Source organism: Centruroides vittatus, unplaced genomic scaffold, assembly GCF_030686945.1.
Source record: "Centruroides vittatus isolate TY-2023 unplaced genomic scaffold, ASM3068694v2 scaffold_2569, whole genome shotgun sequence".
Classification (NCBI taxonomy): Eukaryota; Metazoa; Arthropoda; class Arachnida; order Scorpiones; family Buthidae; genus Centruroides; species Centruroides vittatus.
In genome coordinates this window covers 1384614-1405605 of record NW_027122690.1, presented here as the reverse complement: position 1 = coordinate 1405605, position 20992 = coordinate 1384614, and the positions used below count along the sequence as shown (strand labels likewise).

At 27.7% G+C, this 20992-nt stretch overlaps 1 protein-coding gene across 2 annotated transcripts in view; it reads right to left on the bottom strand.

The window, feature by feature from the left end:
• The window catches only part of LOC136987697 (myocardin-related transcription factor A-like), a 107629-nt gene that overhangs the window by 5070 nt on the left and 81567 nt on the right, over positions 1–20992 (bottom strand). For both annotated transcript variants that reach the window (XM_067285456.1, XM_067285455.1), the window contains 11 exons: positions 16553–16628; positions 13796–13957; positions 13571–13709; positions 10819–11116; positions 8591–8740; positions 5174–5282; positions 4626–5097; positions 3451–3701; positions 3057–3378; positions 1042–1180; positions 5–125 (listed from right to left, as the gene is read on the bottom strand). In XM_067285456.1, the coding sequence (XP_067141557.1) occupies positions 5–125; positions 1042–1180; positions 3057–3378; positions 3451–3701; positions 4626–5097; positions 5174–5282; positions 8591–8740; positions 10819–11116; positions 13571–13709; positions 13796–13957; positions 16553–16628 (2239 nt within the window). The remainder of the gene's footprint in view (positions 1–4; positions 126–1041; positions 1181–3056; positions 3379–3450; positions 3702–4625; positions 5098–5173; positions 5283–8590; positions 8741–10818; positions 11117–13570; positions 13710–13795; positions 13958–16552; positions 16629–20992) is intronic.

Below are 20992 nucleotides of genomic sequence, written 5' to 3'. Positions count from 1 at the left end.
TTACCTCCATTTTTAATTAATATTTCCAAAACATCATCAACAGCTTGGCTTTTGACAGATTTTTGTCCCCGGGGTCGCTTTGTTGTCAGTTGTTTAGCAATTCCTAATTGGAATTGTTGAATAGCCTGCAAAATGAAAATGCATTAATACTAATTAATCTTGAATTTAATAAAAATCTTTCCATTAACTCAAAAATAAGAATATAAATGATTTGTAATTGCTTATCAGATAATATACAGGAAATAGCTAGATCTATTTTACTTAGAATTCAATTTTAATTTATGAAATTTACAGATAGACACAGATTGAATAACAAAACTGTTTAGAAAATTAATGTAAATATTTTTAAGACCACAATGATCTTAAAAAACAGTTTAACATATAATTTATCCAAACAAAACAAATTTGTTCTATTTTATTTCTAAAAGACAAAATAAAACAGCAATAGGCAATCAAATATATAAAAATAAATTCAGCAGAAGTATTTTTCATAGCATCTGAATTTACATTAATATTAAAACTTACACGTAAGAAGGAAAAAGTGTGACAATTTCTTTAGTATTTTATGACGACATATTCATTTACTTTCAGAAATACTTCTACATTTTATTCACAATTACTACTAATTATTGATAGAACTGAAATGGTAATAACTAAAAAATATAATCATTATCAAGAATAATTAAAAATTATTGAAAACAAAACAGCAAAAATAGAACTTTATTTTTGTTGTTTTATTTTCAAAACTAATTTAAAGTTGAATATTTAAATTAAATGAATCTATTTTTATAAATAAATATGCAGTTTGAATTTATTAAAATAAAATTTTTCAGTAATTCCATAAATTTTTGAATACACACGTAAATAAATAATAAACAATAAATGCACAACAACTTTATGTTTTGATAATATTAAGATACATAATACTATATTAATAATTACAAAATATGATGTCAATAATTTAAATCATCTTAACAGTATGTTATTTCAGAAAAACTCTTTAGAAAAGATTATAATTTTTTTAAATATCATATAAATTACCTGATTTGATTTTAACTGTTTTGTTGCTTCATCATAATTTGGTGGAAGTCTACTGTTCTGAAATTTAGGATCAGTATTTGTTCTAACGGGACAAGGCTTTGTAGTTTGCAATAATGCAAAATTTGGAAGTGATGATGCTCTAAAACAAAAAATGTTTGTAAATTAAAAATCTTCGTAAATAATAACAAGGAAATGACAATTCCACGTGAAAAATGGAGCTATTTCCTTGCTGAGAATACTATCAGAAAATTTATTTTGAGTTACCATGATTATTTTGTAGCACTTTTGTAATTTGAACTTTAACTTTTTACATAGTCTGTAATAACTATGGCTAGGACATCTAGACACTAAAAACCTTATAAATTATAACTATGATTTTTTTGTGCCTAAATGGTCCACAGCCTGCCTTAGTAATTAATAACCAAATGAAAATCAAACTCAAAATTTGCAAGAAAATAACATTTTATTAATTTTTATCATTGAGTTTCACTCAATATCAATATTGAATTAATATTAATGCATGAAATATTCTCTAAAGCAGATTTATTATTTTTTAAATATCATACAAGACATTGAATTGAATCTTACAAAAATTAGCCATAACTTGTGTCTTTTTTTGTAATAAAACTAGCATGTGGAGCCTTTGTATTGTTCTATTTTGACACACCAGTCATATAAGATTGCTGTGACAATCTGGACTGTCAATCTTGAACTAGGCACTTATGTCTATATTAAAAAAGGGTAGTACCACATCCTATTCCCAATTTACAGATACAATGGTAGGAGACCTTATTTATCAAATCAAATTTCATAAAGCAGTTACCTAAATATTAGATGTAAAATAACAAAATCTACATTATTTTCAGAAGCAACTGAAAGGGTTTCACTCATCAATTTCTTAACAGATTTTATCTTTAAAAAGGAAAGAAACTTGCCAAACTTTGTGAGATAACCTACACCAGTGATAATTCACAATGGCATACACCTCACAAAAACTGCAAGAATGAAAATAAAACCTTCATATAACTCATCCTACCACATACCCTGCACCTCCAAAGTGAATGTTGAAAGCAAGATAATTACCAATATAAAGTTTAAACGTTGCCATCTCAAACATTAATATATTGCATTTTGGGCTATAATTTGAAAAATTGTAGACCTATAAATTCCCAATGTTGTCCATCTGTCTGTACTTAATCTTGAGAACAAAGTTAGATATATGAAAGACAAAATCAGATATGAAAACCTTAGGGGCAGGAAGCTCCAATTAACTATATACAAACTTCTGATGAAAACCAGAAAAATTTTTCCCCTGAAAGCAGTTAAGATAGATGACTGGCACGACACTATTGTTAAAGGAAAAGTATGATGTACAGGGGAAAGACACTACAGTACTAATTTGAGGTGGAGAGCATATATTTTAAATTAAATAAATTAAAAATTGCAGCCCAGCATTATGGTGTCACAATAAATACTTGCTCATTCTGTTTCATTTCTGTTAACAAATCATTATAGATATACTAAAACAATAAAGTGAAAACAGTCTATAATTATTATAATTTCCAGATTATCTGGACAAAATTACATTTCAGCACAAGAATGTTTTGATGCAAGAAAACCCTATTAATTCATTATCATCATCAATATTAATGATACTTAATGTCAATGTTATTGTAAAAACAGTGTGTAACAATGAGTCATTCTATCACATTATAGAAAATGCTATTTATTAATGATTATTTCATTATTATTCAAAACTCATAGTTTAAATGATTGTATGTTCTCTTATGTTTGTACACATAACTACAGAACAATAAAGGAGTTTTGTGCATAATCTTTTCAGTTATTTTATATATCTGCAATACAACCTTATCAAGACAATTATAACAGAAATATAACACAACTCAAAATGTAATATTTGGATCTTAAAAATGATAGAATTTTTATTATATATATATATATATATATAAATTGGACATTATTTAAAAAAATATATTACATTAAATTGAATTTACCTTGAATTTAATGGTGTATGACAGGAAACTGATTTTTGAAGAACACCATTAGGTAATGAATTGATGTGAGATTTATCATTAATATTTAATGTTGAAGTAGGCTGAGTCAATACAACTGGTACTGTGGCTTGGTTTATGTGATTGGATGTAGTGGGTGCAGTTGCAAGGACATGAGAAGCTATAAGTGTTGCAGGAAAACTTGTTAAAGGTACAGATGTAGGAACAGAATTACTAGTTGCAGCATTTTGTTGATTATGAAGGAATGCAGCTAAACTTGCTTTCACTGAAGCAGATGATGGTTGTGTTGAAACTATAGGTATACCTATAAATCATAAATACATCTCAAAAATTAACTTCCAGTTCTACAAAAAAATTTATTTAACACAAAACTTACCTTGTTGAGAATTTTGATTTTGTTGAAACTTTTGTTGTAACAGTTGTCTTGAGAACAATTTAGAATCCACAGAATTATCCTGAGACACTGCAGAAGATATAGTTGAAGGTATTGAACACGAAGGACTATTTGTAACAGAGGATGGTGATGTTAATGCAACTGCAACAGCTGCAGGAGAAGCAAGTATATTTGATGATTGTGCTTTTTGATGATTTAATATAGACTGATGTTGTTGTAATTGTAAATGAGACCTGTAAAATATTATTTAAGATCAATTAATCAAAATATTGTTTAATATACCGTATTTTACGGACTATAAGATGCACTTTTGTCTTCGAAAAATTGCCTGCAAAATTAAGGTTTGTCTTATAGTCCGTAAAATGCGGTATTTATTATAACTTTATTTAAAAAATATATTATTCACTTTTTAATGTTGAAACATTCTTTACATATTTATATATGATATAGAATATATTTATGTTTAATAATTACTTTTTAATTTAGATTTATTAGATTATTTTCAGAAATTTAAAAAGAACTGATTCTTTTCTATTCCATTCTAAATTTCAGCAGTGATTTATTATTTCACTTTTTTCAGAAAATTCAGAAGTTAAGTTATTAATACAACAAAAAATTTTATCATATTCAAATAAAAATTGCTATAGTGATTAATTAAATAGATTTATAATAAAATTTATAATCAAATTGACTGTCAATACAAACATCTAAGTCTAATAGTTATATACTAAAGCTAAATGACTGATAAATTATATCATGATATATTACTACTACTATCCCACTTTGGGCTGATTTTTTTCTTCCAGAACCTTCTAAATTATTAATTTAATTGTAATTATTAAATTCAGCAAGAGATGCACCTAACACCTGCCTCTAGTGCCAAATTATTTAGCATTTAATTAATAATAGTAGTAGCCAGTAGTAATAATATAGCATGATATAATTCAGCAATCATTTGGCTTTAATTGATTGCCAATTCAGTTACAGTAATTATAAACTACATCAATTAAAATTTCATATTTAACTGAAACTTTGTAAATATTATATTGTTTTAAATTCTAGTTTTAAAAATATTTTAATTTATATTTATCAAAATAAATTTATATTATCAGTTTAATGCCATTCTACTTGGATGATAATTTCTGAAAAATATTTACCATTCTAATTCCCGCTGAAGTTCCTCAATTCTTTTTTGTTGCAATTTAACAATATTTTCATTCGATGCAACAACTGGAATGGTATTATTAATATCTATTGCATCATTATTAGGATTACTATCAATGTCCATTGGCACAACAGAAGAAGGGCGAGATCCACTCAACTGAGTTTCTTGAAATGGTTCTTGTTTTACTATATCTATTCCAGGTGGTGTATTATCATTATTCATAGTCATTGGCGAGGTTGGAGGTACCTCTGAATCACTCTGACATGTCACTGATGAATAAGCATCTAGTAATAAACCACTAACATTTACTGGCATAGTAGGTGACACAGTAACTATGTTGCCAGCTGTTGATGTAGATATGTTTGTTGCAAAATCGGAATAAGGTTTTAAACGTTCTATTAACTGAGGTTTTGACCCAGAAACTGGGAGATTTCTTCTTTTTAATTCTGCTTTTAAATCACTAACTAAAAAACGTAATAAAGAAAAATGTTTATTAACTAAAAACATAAATTAAATTGTTAAAAATTTGAAGTAATTTACCTTTCATATCTTCTAATTTCGATAATGTACGAAGAATATCTTGATTTTGTGTTGAATGTGAAATATTTGTTGCCTGTCCATTTGAAACTGTTTGGTCCCCAGATGAATTCTGAAAAAGCATTATTATTATTATTATTTAAATATAAGCATTTTAAATTAGAATTTTTGTTTACAAATAGAAAAAATAATTTTATAAAATATTGAGAAATGTCATTTTTAAAGCTAAATTTTGAAAAAAAATTTCAATTATTCGATATTTGTTACAAATTTCAATTTATACTAATTATAACATATTAAAATTTAAAAATTATAAATTACATTAATATTTAATATACATTACTTTCAATTCTGACACAACTTTTTAAAATAATATAATTTATTTGCTAAGTAATACTACTACTTATTTTTTTAAATTTACAGTAATGTGAGATCCTGGAGACCCCTCCTCTTTCCTTTGGGAAAGTTTATTTGATAAATCATAACAACTAACTGTTAGTGTGTGTGAACATCACCACAAACAATTACACGATAAGAAGAGTAGAATAACAAAGGGGGAAATTAAACTTTCCATCCAAATGGTTAAACTCCCACAGCTCTAGACAGCCCACCAATGACACCACAGCAGTGATGTAGAGTCACCTGATTAAATTCACACATCCTATGGGGATATAACGGGCTCGCACCCGAGGTTCACCTCAAAGAGCATGGACCAAAGCTCTCATCTCTCTTCTCCTCCAAAACCTGTCTCCAAAGAAACTCCCAAGTGTTATGCTACCTCAATGAGATCCAAAGACATTGTGTATTATCTCCCAGAGGTATTATACTTAGAGCATTGTAAACTCTCTCTTGGGCAACTTAAGAGATAAGTAGGTAGTATATAGTCAATATATTTTAGTCTGTACACTGATTATCAGACAAAATGTTGTTTGTGCCTATATGTAGACTTACTGTAATAGTTATAATTAACTCAATTGTGTCATTTAGCTTATTAAACTGTTATTTATAGTTAACTCACCTAAATCGCACCTTATTCTAAGAACAAACCCCTATTGACTGACGGCACTTCCCACTCGACATGTAGATAAAGCCCTCCTATTTAATGTTAATTTAAATATACCACAAGTTAGGATACAAGTTTGAACTATCCTAACTGGTGTTAGGACCTGACATTGAAGGGATCTTAGCATCCTGATAACAACTAATATATAGAGCCATCCAGTGACCAAGTGAGCGGGCCTAACCGTCCCAACGTCAGAAAAGGGGTTTAAATCAATAAATTTGATCCAGACTTCTCACAGTAATGTCTTATTAATGACAAAAGGCTTGAAATAACTTTCACCACTTAATAAAACCACCCCATGAAATACTACAAATTACCGTATTTTACGGACTATAAGACGCACCTGAATTTTGGAGGCAATTTTTCAAAGAAAAAAGTGCATCTTATAGTCTGTAAAATATGGTATGTATGTATGTATATACATATATATACACATTTTTACAAAAATTTTTAAACATGGTAAAGGAGGTGCAAAAAACATACAGCCAAGACATACAGACACTTTTTCTATGATAATAGAAACTTAATTAAAATTTATTTAATGTTTGGAGTTATGCTTATTTGTTTCTCATATATGGATTTTTAGTCTCTTACACATATTGTATTCTTTAAAACCATCACCAATAATAAGTAAATTCCAAGCTGGTTGGATATTGCGTGTTAATTCATCTTTAAATTTTAAAGTTAAAACTAATTTTTTTTTTTTAAATAGAAATTAATATTGTGCTTCCTTCAGGTGGCTTTTTTGTTTGCTTTGTTTACATTCAAGAAGATACTGGTAAATAGTTTTGATATAATAAATTTTTGTTTATAAGAAGATTATATTATGCTTTGAGTGATTTAAATATATAAATTGGTGATGATAATATTCGAAGTTATCTTTGCAATAAATTTGATATAAATTCTAACGTTAGATAGGGTTGAATACATGTATTATATGAGAATAATGAGCTGGTTTTAGCTCAAAATACTCTATAATAGATAAATATTGCTATTTTGGATACTTTTATTTAAAAAAACATTAAAAAGGAAATGTTGTAAAGCATATCCATTTTTTGTTGATTTGTCAGTTGCTTTTGAGAAAGTGCACAGAAATTTACTATGCAGTAAATTATTAAACTATGATATTAGTTTTAAATTTGTTTCTCTAGAATCTGCATTATATAGTGTTATATTAGGATACCATAGGGTAGGATTTGTTTAAATTAGTTTTTATAAATAAAGGGTCAGACAGTAACAATCATTGAATCCTTTACTTTTTAGCATTTTTCTAAATGATTTAATTGAAAATAATAATTCAAGTTGAGAAAGTATTGCAAGTAATAACATGACTATTAAAATACTTATATATACTTATATCAACAATGTTCATTTCTATTAATAATTTTGGTATAATTTTCAATGAGAAATTTATTTTCAAAAGTTATACCAAATCATTAATTAAAATATTTTTCATTCATAGCAATTTTCTCTTTGACACCACTGTTGCCATATTTCCTCTTCATCTGTCCTTTGGGCTCTCTTTTTTGTTAACTTCCAAAAAATTGTTGATTATTGCTAGTTCTTATGTGCTGTCTCTGCATTATTGTTGCTACTTAAACTTCCTTCTGAACTTAAAAAAGTATATTCGATTTTTAGTGCTTTATGTCCTCTTCAAGTTGCACTAGCCCTGGCAAAGTTGTCAATGTGAGACTTATTTCACTAAACTGATTACTTCCCCAACAATTTGTTTTAAAATATTTTAACTGATTTTTTTTCTCTTTCTTTAGTTTTGCATTATGTGCTGTTAAGAATAACTTGAAATACTTCATACATACCCAACTTTCATCTTTATCCATATGTTCAACCTTTCATAGAGCAATAAATGCACTCTTTCTAGTTGAAGATCTTCTTTATTACAATTTTATTTATTTGTAGAACTTGGGTAAAACCTTATTTATGATGCATTTTAATACTTTCCCACCATTTTAAGATGCAGTTTTAAATATATTATTTTGATGTAATTTTTTAACTATTTTTTTACTTTTTAAATTTGTATATTGTATTTATCATTATACACACATTAATGTTTTTGTTTTTAAAAGGTTTGTCTATTAAGGCATAGTCAATCTATTTATAGAACATTATTTTTATGTAAATAAGTACTTGAAGTTTTAAATTATCTAAACATTATTATTTAGTCAGTGAAATTATAAAACAATAATTTTTACTAAATCAACACAAATGACTAAGTTATAATATAATAATTGCAATGGTGATCTTTTAAACTTAATGAATTTTAACTACTTTCAATTGTTGTTTCTTTTTAATTATAACAATTATTCTATTATTATATAATATTTTCATTATGTTCTTACCTGTGAAGCAGACAATATAATTTGTGGATATTTTTGCTGCCATTCTAATTGCCACTGCAAGAGTAATTGCTGTTGTTGCAATAATAATTCATATGATGTTTCAGATGATACTGTTGTTGTTGTTTGATTTTTCTGGGCATTTGGTGGACCCTACATTTTGAGATTTAAAAGTGTTTATTATATTATTTTAAAACTCTGATAAAAATATATTGAAATAATTTGATAATCTGACTTGCAAAATAGATCTTAAAATATAAGATTATTTAAATATTTAGTTTTTTTCCTAACTTTCCAATATTTCATTTTTTCTCTCAGCATCAGTTAAAGATTCAAACTTTTTTATTTTAACTGACAAAAATATGATAAAATATGAAATGTGAGCACATAAAACAGTTTATCGATCTATAGAACTTCCTATCAATCTGGATATTAAATATTGTTTTTATTAAAATACATTTACTTTTAATGTGTTAATAAATAATATAATTCTCAATACTACTGTTTATCCTTTTTTCTCCTTTTCTATGGAGAGAAAAAGGACACCAAGAGGCAATTCTAACCTTTATTCTACAAATGCATTTCAACTTATTCTTTTAAAAATGACCCTCTTCAGTCTTATAAATTAAATAAAAAAAAAGAAAAAGCTCAGATAATTACAGAAAGGATTACAAATTTCAATACCCAAATAAACTTACAGATAAAAAGTTTTAATTCCACAATCACTTTTTTCCTGATAAAAAGAAAAAAGATTTCTGTAAAACTAAAATATTTACAATAATACTATCTGCATCACATAAATTAATTTCTACAATATCAGTAGCTAAATAAAAACATCTAAACAGCAGTCACTGAACACTACAGACACATTTAAAAACTTGTTGCTTCAATTTTATAAATTAACAGAAAATCAATGTTGTGACATCTCCACAATAAGAATTTTTACCATTCGTGTTACAATTTCAAACAATTGTTTCTATGACAATTTTTTATACTTACAAGTAATTTACATTTTTTAATACAGTTTTTGTATTCATTATTTAAAATATTTTCTAAAAACGTTTTTTTTTAAAAATATTTTCATTCCTTCAGAACTATTAAAATCATTAATAACTATGAATATAAGTTCTATTGAAATAATTTTCTTTTATACATAGAAGTTTTAAAAAAGAAAAAAGGAATGAACAGTGCTATTGAGAATTATACTGTGTAAGATATATTAAATTCAAGATTGTCCCACATCTTTCTTGTTGAATAAAACATGTTTATTTATTTGGAACATGTTTTAATATAATTTAAATTTTGCTGTCATAATGAAATTTAACTAATATAAAAACTAAACTTTGTATAATCTCAATAACTTAAGCTTGAAAATTAGCTTTGGTTAAAAGCTTTTCCCCCTACACATTCCTGTACATGTAACACAAATTTTTTAAAAATTCTTCCCGCATATATGGTAATAATATGATATTACCATCATACCAAAGTATTTTAACAATTCTTTGAACCAAATGAAATTGTTAATTTTGAGGAAAATTTTGCATCAATATATTGTGTAAAAATTGCAAAATATGTTTTATATCATTCAGTAATAACTAAAGTGGATTATAAATTTGTATATCTTTTCTTTTCATTTAAATCACACACTTAATAAAAATAATTCTTAGTGATATAATTGGAGAAATAAGTGCACTTAAGTAACATTAAAACCTTCAACAATTAAATAGTTTTGTGGCTTTATTTTGTGTCTAAAAAATACAGAAAAATAATTTTATGGTCCTTCTGAGAAACATCACAGCTCTCCTATCATCTATTTCCAGCTGAACTCATTTCACATAAGCCCATGCTATCACACAGTTTAAAGAGCTCCTATAGGAGCCATTGAAAAGACATTGTTCTGTAAAGAAAACATTACCCCATAAACTAAACAACTATGTTAATAAAATTTTGCATGTACAGAGAAGATACATCACAAGATTTTTCAGAATGATCAAATTTGAGGATTTTGTGCGTGATTATGCTGCAATTACATGCAGCATAATTATGCACAAAATCCGTGGAGGAAAAAACCCCGCCATCTTACGTGTACACATGTTAAAAAAATGTGATCACAGGTTAAGAAAAAAAATTTACTGATTTTGTTTTTAAATTCAAAAACTGCAGTATTCTTGAATCTGTTGATTGACTTAAATATTGTAAACAACAAATGTAAAAAAATTTCATTTAAATACCTTATATTCATGAAATTTGATTGTTCTTGTTTTTGGTTGTGCTTTAGATTTGCTTTTTTTTCTGTTTTTATTAGATTCTTTCTGATTATTTCCAGTTCCCACTGCCACTGTTTGCACAGTTAAAGGCGGTGAACCCAAAGAAGTACTAATAGGACGTGGTGGTGGAGATGACGTTAATGAATTCACAGGAGATGAAGTCACTGAACTGACTGGTGATGTTGCAAATGAAATTACAAAAGATCCTGGAGATCCATGATTAGGACCAGGAGATAAGTCACTTGGTTCTAATGAGGGAAAGCTAAATATATATACAAAAAGAAAAATTATGAAGTATTATTTGAAAAAGAAATAATTCTCATATTAATGTTAAAATCAAATCATTATAAAAATAATCATTAGGTATTTATTATTTAAAAATAATATTTAGCAATATAAAAGCATAATTAATTTTAAATGAAATATGTTGATCAGAATTATAACTGACCAATGAGAAACAAATTATGATCCACGATCCATAATGCAATTGTATATTAAGATTTCATGTGTAACAATTTTTTGAATTAAAAATATATTTGAACTCATTATGATACAATGAATAATTATAATATATCTAGTATAATATATATCTTATTTAAATGATAATTATGATAATTTAATATAATATTTCCTTTTAATCATATTTGAATAAGGAAAAAAAAATTATACATTTCTACATTAAAGATATAACATCAATATTTTTGTGCAATTTTTACATTCTTTTTAAATAGGAATTAAGTTTATCTTTTAAACTAGGACATTGTGCACATTTGTTGTATTGCAATAGAATTGAAGTGGAGCAGGAGGGAAAGAGGCAATCCATCACTCAAAATTTTTTCAATTTTGCAGGTTTTCAGTTTTTGGAATTTCAGATAAAGCATTCTCCATCTGTATAATAATATTGGTTAACATTTTTTGGAACTCGTTAATTTTCGTCCGATGGCGATAATTATGTTTAATTAATTTTCTGAAGACAAAGTCCTTTCCGGAACATGGGACCCCAAGAAGGCATGATGGAGAATAGAAGACGTCCGTACTTTACCAGTTCCTGCTTCTTTACAAATGTTAATATTTTTAATTGGATATATGTTTGTGTTTTTAAAGGACTGTTTGGCGGCCAGTAGCCTAAAAGGAAAGGTCAGTCGCCAAAAGTGTAATGTTTGGAACTTAAAAATGGTGGTCCCATGTTCCGGAAAGGACTTTGTCTTCAGAAAATTAATTAAACATAATTATCGCCATCGGACGAAAATTAACGAATATAACTTTAAAATATCGTCGCCAGGGGGTAGCTTTCCTCATCTACATTTTACCAGCGCCTATTTCGTTGTAGATAAAAGCCGAACCAACCCCAAGAAGGCATGATGGAGAATAGAAGACGTCCGTACTTTACCAGTTCCTGCTTCTTTACAAATGTTAATATTTTTAATTGGATATATGTTTGTGTTTTTAAAGGACTGTTTGGCGGCCAGTAGCCTAAAAGGAAAGGTCAGTCGCCAAAAGTGTAATGTTTGGAACTTAAAAATGGTGGTCCCATGTTCCGGAAAGGACTTTGTCTTCAGAAAATTAATTAAACATAATTATCGCCATCGGACGAAAATTAACGAATATAACTTTGAAATATCGTCGCCAGGGGGTAGCTTTCCTCATCTACATTTTACCAGCGCCTATTTCGTTGTAGATAAAAGCCGAACCAACCCCAAGAAGGCATGATGGAGAATAGAAGACGTCCGTACTTTACCAGTTCCTGCTTCTTTACAAATGTTAATATTTTTAATTGGATATATGTTTGTGTTTTTAAAGGACTGTTTGGCGGCCAGTAGCCTAAAAGGAAAGGTCAGTCGCCAAAAGTGTAATGTTTGGAACTTAAAAATGGTGGTCCCATGTTCCGGAAAGGACTTTGTCTTCAGAAAATTAATTTTTTGGAACTATTTTTTTTATTTTCAATTTTCAGTCTAAAACTTAAATTTTCATTCATATCTGAAAATTTTTACACTTACTCTACCTTAAACATCACTAAGGACATTAAAGCTATTATGAATAGCCTTATTCAAGACAATTATTATTTATATGAGGAGGATTGGGTCTGTCCAGCAATTTCGTCACCTGGAAAAAATTTCTGGAGAAAACACTGAAGTACAGTTATACAGATTACACAGATGTGGCATGTACCTAATTTTATACAAATATCAACATCGAAAACCTGATAGTTACATATTAAAGCCAAAACAATTGCTGGATTATATCAGGCTATATTACTATTATTATTAATAGTAGTAGTAATATACTCCAATATAATCTGGCAATTGTTTGTCTTTAATTTCTAATTTTATGTCAAATGCATTAAAAAATTTAATTAAAAGTAGATTATTAATTCAATGAAATTTAGATTATTAAACTATCAAATTTTTAAATTTAATTCAACAGGAAAAACAATTTACATATTAAGGAAAAATTTCAGAAATAAAATTTTATTACTTTTAGATAGTTTTGTATTTTATAACCTGACAATTGTCTGGTAAGTGAATTAAAAATGTTTGTTTGAAAATAAATTTTTTTTACTGTTAAGATGTGTATTTTATCTTTGATATTTATTTATTTTAATTGTTATAAGAACTTAAAATATTAAATAATTATAATATGATCTATTTTATACTTTGCTTTAAAAACAAAAATGTTTTATATCCTAACAAATATATCAAAAACAAATAAAAACTACCTGCTTTGAGATATGTCACTGGTATCTTGTGGAGGAGACAATGCAGCTTCACTGCTACTATCTTCTTCATCAATCATTATTGATTCTAAATGTTTTTGTGCTTGTCCTTCACAAGTCCTCCTAAAATTTATTTGTCCTTCTAAAACAACAAATACTCTATTTTAGTTTCTAATTTATACAGTTACAAATTATTGTAAGTTATATTTTTCATAAATATTTGTATACCTCTTATTGCCTGTGCAAATTCTTCATCAGTTTTCAAAATGTTCCCTTTAATAAGTTCTAATGGACCAGGACGATGAGATAATCTATCATTCAACCCATCAGCTAAACGTGCTTTCTTCAATTGGCGTTGTTTAGCCTGAAGACTTGGATCTACAGTAGTATCTAAAAACAGATGCATAAAAAAATTACTTGAATTATTTTGGAGTTCTCAAAATATAATGTTAAAAACAATAAAACTAAAATACTATCTGAAAAAGGAAAAATAATCTCAGAAAAGGTTTTCATTTAGATATAACAACTTTGAGTATTAGTATTGTAATTAATTTCCATAATAAGACCAAAAAAATTGTTTATTTCATAAATTTCTTTCCTTAACTAGAGTTTTAAATTAATCTTTAGATTAAAAAAAAAAAAACAAAAAGATCAAAGGAGAAAGATCAGAAGAGTGTCTTTCTGAGTACATTTAAACTTCTGCTGCAGACTACTGCCAATTCCATCCACTAACATCCAGACTGAAGCACTTTCTTTTTTCACGTAAGTGAATTTTCAACCACATTGTGGAGACATCATTTACTTTGATGAAGAAGCCTTTTGATATGTACAGTGCATGTTCATTGCAGAGATCAAGTTGAACACAATATGGAACTAAACAAAACATATACAGCAATAAGATAGAGATTAGAGTATGAAAAAGAAATTTGTTTTTTACAATAACTTTCACAATATAGTGTGTGAAACTGGACAAACCAAATTGTTGCAGTATTCCAATAATTAGGTATACCATGATTTCCTTCTGTGTCATTGGAGAAACAGCAGATATATACATCTTCATCAGAAATCATACTATGACTGGACTACAATGCCTATTTTTAACTGAATTCAACTACTTTATCATGGGCCCAACCATGAACAGTTGCTGTGCTAAACTACAAAAAATAGTCAGGCAAACAACAAATAGGTGTCATTTCTGTGGACAAATTTGGCAAAAAAACCCCCCACTCTCATGTAAACTGTCCTTAAAAGATAGAATTTCATAACTCAACACAGAGCAGTTATGTTCTGCTGTTGAGTGTGTTGTGAAATGAATGCAGTTTATATGACTTCAAAGATATGGCTATTTGTGCCATATATTTGAAGTAATTATCAATTCTACATTCCACACTTGTTATCACATGTAACTGAAATAAAGTTATTGCACTCTGTTTCTTAACTCCCAAAATTTATTAGAAAACACATGCAATGTGCACATTAAGGAAAAAGCAGCACCAAATTTCACCATAACAACTGAATTTTGAAGTAAAATTTTCTGCAAAAATCAAAACCACATACTCAGGATGATATATATATATACCGAATTTGGTTGAGATCTATCCAATAGTTCTTTCTACAGAGAAATCTGAAAATCTCTTTAATTATGATTACTTTAAACATTACAAATAGTCAATCAACATATTAACTGTTCTAATCACAAAGATATTCTAAAAATTTAATGGAGGAAAAAATTATAGTAAAATGAATATATATAAAAAGTAACAACTTTATAAATGCATTCAACAAAAAAAAAAAGAAGTAATTAAAATAATAAAATACCATATTAAAATAAGTAAGCGTAAAAACTATCTACTACAGAAGAAATTTATTCAATAGGAGGAAGAAAACAAACTCGTTCGAGACTGCATAATATTCAATATAAGCAACTTACTATAACACCTTGTAAACTTGCAGACCAATTTTTATTAGTTCCAAACATTTTTGTTGCAGCAGACAGAAACACTCCCCAGTGTGTATAAAATCCCTGTTATGGATTCTAGGAGACACAATAGTTTAAAGTATGTAGGGGCCACTGGAAGATCTCTCAAAACCAGGTTAGCAGAACACCAAAGAAATATAAGACAGGAGCAACCGTGCACTGCACTGGCCACCTACGTCTTAGCGGACTCACAAAACGTCAAAGCTGAGTGGGACCAAGCAAGTCTAATGCAGATGGTCCGAGACTGCAAACACCGACACTACGTGGAAGCTTGGCAAATTTGTAAAGCGAACCATAAAGGCCTCGCAATCAATTTTCGAGAGTCTACAAAAGTGTCAGCAGCATGGTCCTCTAGCCTAATATAAACAGTATTACTAGAAAGATAATATGCATTATTGAACAATGTATTTATATGGTATTTTAATTTTCGTCGGTATTTTAATTTTTCTGTAAACTTATGCTTTGCATAAGTCCGGTTGCAAGGTTATAGATGACATATTTCAAAAATTCGAAAAGCCTGTTCGTTTACTGCTTTTGTACTAAGAGTTCGATTTTGTCTTCTATAGTTGTTTTGTTTCCTTTTTCTTGAGAAAGTTCATTGAATATGAACGAAAACATTTGGAACTAATAAAAATTGGGCTGCAAGTTTACAAGGTGTTATAGTAAGTTGCTTATATTGAAGAAAACAAAATAAATCAAATTCAATGTTTAAAACTGATTTTTAGTCATAATTTAATAATTCAAAATTTAAAAAAAAATCTAAAATATTTTAAAATATGAAAACATATTAAAAAATAAACAATTAAAAAGATGTTTGAATTGAAAAAAGTTTTTAATATTAAGAATTATCTTCATTAGATTTAGTTTTTCAACAAATTCAATTTTGAAATCAAAAACAAATGCTTATAATCTGATAAAAAAGACACACACACACACACACACAACTATTATAATAAAATTTCTATGAAAATTTATTTAAATTTAAAGATTACAAAATGTTTACATACCTTCAAGTATATGTTGCTGTATTAATTCTTGTCTGTCAGGTCTTCTTTGAATTTTACTCTTCAATATGTCACCCATCTAGGAATTTTAAAAAATATGAACATTCAATGTATGTATGTGTCTATTTTTCTAAGTTTTAGAATTAAAAAACATTATAGTTTTGTACTGAAAATAAATGATTAGTCATATCCATTGTCATTAAAATAAAGTACAAAAGGCCATAACAAATTTTTGAAAATTTGATAAAGTAATGAAAATCATCTTTTATCTCAAATAATGTTTTATTAAGTATAACAAAATTTCAAATTTTAAAATCAGGGTTATAGATTATTAAGGCTGAAAATAAATTTCAACTATCACAAATTTATTTAAATAGCATTTATAACAACATAAAAGAAATCCAGCAATGAGTGGGGTAAGTTTCCCAGCAAGAGTAAAAATTGGGGAGAGTGCCATCACAATTGAGATTTTATTTAAAAACATTTTATATTATTAGTTATTATAAAATGGCAAAAACTTAATTTTGAAGGCAGAGACAAGTTTTATAAAAAAAACTGTAAATGCTGATGAGGAGTAAAATCCTCATTTAAGTCCAACTCCACTCGAGATACAACATATAACCCCTACTTCCCACCCCAAAACCACCAAAATTTAACAGCATCTATCCCCTTAATACACAAACCTCCTTGCAAATCAGAAATTTTCAACAAAAGGCATAGGAGTTATTAAGCTTCAAAGCAGAAGAACAAAATCATGTCCCCACAAACACTACCATCAATAATACATATAGAAAAGAAACCCCAATTTTTTTTTTCATTTCTTAATGTCTCAAGGTCCAGAGTCCAAACATTCAAAAATCTTGGTGGATCATTTTTTGACTGATTATTAGACTTTTCCTCTGTTACATATGGTATAATGGCAATAAAGTAAAAGATATACAAATTAGCATCAATTAATTACTTGATGTTTGAAACAATTGACAAAAAAGTTATGTAATTTATACATATTAAATTAAAATTATTGATTAAAAAATGAAATATTAACAATTTTATATAAATTAAATTCTGCTAATTTCATGAAACCAACTTTTTTTGCATATTAACAGTATGCTACTATGTTAATTTGTTTCCTTCTATTGTATTGAACCTGCATTATCTAATATACACAATATATCAACTTGAAATATATATAGCCATACCTTTGACTACTTGGATCTGATTTTATGCAACTCTTATTTCTGTTGTGATAACAATTTTTGTAGATGAAGATTTGATGTGCCAATGGATTCTCCATTAGCAGGTAATATAGCTGAAATAGTTGTGTCATGAATAGGACAGATAAATTAAGAAACACAACAAACATATCAAATTGATTGTTCAATATGTAGATAACCTTTGTATAATTTGGAATGATGCCCACTGTACCAAAAATTTTATAAATTACATTAACCACTCAGCAGTGAGCGACGAATATATTCGTTAAGGGTGATCGTGTGGCAGTGGTGAGGGATGTATATATTCGCCAAATTCTTTTGGGGGTATTGCCAAAAACTACTGTGAAAAAAAATTCACATAAAAAATGAATTATGTAACAATAAAAAAAGACTTTTCTTTACTAGACATAACTGTTTACAAAATCTTTTTCCGAAACAGTAATGAGAAAAAACGCATGAAAAAATACTTCAAAAATTTCCCACATTTCTTCTTCACAACTAAGTGGTAGAACCGCATCTGACTGTTCCACTGTTGAAAGGTTAACAATAATACTGCGAGTATTATGTTCAATTTAGAACTTCTATTGATTTATTCTAAATTATTTGAATATTAATATTTTCAAATTAGATAATACTTATGTTTATCAAAAACTACATTTATACCATTGTACATACATTGGAAATCACACATGATATGTCCCACAAATTAGCAGCTTTCTGCAGTCTAGTTAGATGCACTTTCACCCATTCATTATTGGACAGTAATAGAAATATGGAATTAAATAAGATCTTAAAGAAAACAGGCTGTAGAAAATTGTTTCTAATTTTTATACCATTACAGTAATACCCCAATTTACGATTAAGGCGAACCTGGAGTTACGTGATTTTCAAATCTCGTTGATTCATCTTTTGTTTGAGCGCCATGCAACTCTTGATTACTCACTCCCCCCCACACTATTGTTTAGCTTACATGTTCGAATGTGTCACACAGAATTGATGCATAGCTACAATTTATTTTGTGTTATTTATTTCTGTGTTTGTTATATCTATGGAGACTTGAGACTCTACTATGTCATCCAAACGAAGTAGAACTGATTCTTCTGCATCAAACAAGGAAAGAAAAACTTTATCTTTGGAATGTAAAGTTAACATTAAAGACTTTGATACAAAAATGAAAATTTGTGAATTGGAAAAGAAGTTTGATCTACCGTAATCGACGGTCAGAACAATTATAAATGGTAAAGAAAAAATTCTCGAAGCTGTGAAAACTTGACAGAAGGCCTCAGTTCAATTGAAAAGGGGTTACAAATTTTAGAAAATATAGACTCCAACAAAGAGCACATTTCTTCTACTAAACGAGAAATAAAAAAATTATTAGCATGCTACGAGGAAATTTTGTGGGAGGAAAAAATCTTTGAGCCGTCAGACGAATTTGTTAGATTTTATGAAGCCTTCTACATCAAAATAACTTCAATTTACGATTTTAATAATATAATTTGTTATACATATGTATTATCTAAGATTTTATTAAAGATTTTTTCCTAAATTATTGTTTTTAGTCTCCAGCCCCAATTAAAAATAATTTGTATGTATTTATATGCAAAATTATACCCTGACTGACGCAGTTATTGCTTGGTCCCACCTATCGCGCAAGTTTGGGGTATTACTGTACTTTTGTTCCACGATAAATTTCATAACAACAATAGGCAGCTTTTGCATTAGTAATCAGAATTAACCATGCATGTAGGATTAACCTAATAATTTACAAAAACACATCTTCATATATGAGCCATTTATTTTGAAAGTGTCCTAAGTTCATTTTTCAAAACAAGCAAGTACAAAAGATTACCAATGTGATGCAAATTGATAATAGTAACCATAATGTGCACCTGCAATCTACTTTTCTTGAATTTCCTGATAATTTTACCCCCTAAAACAGCTAGCTTAAAAATGTATAAAAAAATCTCTAAGTATATACAGAATTCACTCTAAGAAAGGAGTGAAATCATAAATCGACACCAAGTACAGCAGATGTTTTCATTTATGTATTTGTAGTTTGATAAATCCTTTGTAATAGAAAATTAATAACCATTAAGAATATTACATAGAAAAATTAATTTTGTATAGTCCATCTTAGCAAGATCATTTGTTGCATAATTCGTTGCAGATAAAATGAGTGTTCTTGACATGTAAATTACAGTGTGCATATGTATTTTGAGTCTTGTGATCTTTATTTCTGATCAGTTTATAGGTCTATAAATTGGCCAAAAAACATTTATTGTGAAGAAAGTTATTGCTGGAAAAGCATGAATGGTGTGTTTTTTTATTTTATTGTCAAATCTCGGGTAAGTTTCTATTATCAGGGCATTCATTTCTTCCTAATGATAGCGACTTTGGAGTTGTAGAAATGGTGTTAAGAAAAAAACAATTTATTGTTTGTCCCCAAGGAATATTAGGAAGTCATAAAAAAAGTGTCGAAAAAATAAGTTCATTCTAAATGAAATGAAATGAGAGGATTTCATTTCAACTAAGCCTCTAGAGAATGCAATTTTTAGAAGGTTAAAAAATACTAACAGGGAAAGGGTAAACTGGTTAAAAATACATTGGATGCAATTTTTGAGAACTGAACCATATAAAATGTTCTATAAGACATCAATGAATGATGCACTATTCAAAAAGCTGGATTTACTACCGTGTCAAGGGAGACCAAGAAACTTTAATATTATTGAATTGACTCAAAAAAAAAAAAAAAAAAACAAGGCCAGTTGCAATGCTAAAATACAATGATTTGATGGATCTATTATACTATATATCACCTGCACACCACAATTATTTTAAATCTCTACTGCATACAAAAATTTGAGAAGAATGAATAATTAGTTGCAAAATATTATTAATTTTAATGTAACATTCTTTTAAAAGTGAATAAAAGTTGAATATTTTTTAATTTGATAAAGAGAAATATACACTATTTTATTTTATTTCAAGGAAAATTGATTTTTTTCATGGACTTATGCCTTTTTAAGAATTAGAAAAGTTACTTCATTAATTTTGAAAGTGGCTTAAGTCCATTTAAAGCTAACAAAAACATATTATTTTTTAAACAATGTTAATAATGCTAATTGGGTTGATAAATTATACACCCTTAGAAACACAAAAACATTATAGTACCATTTTATTGGTTACAAATATTTTTAAATTTATTAAAACACAAACCCTTAAATATCTC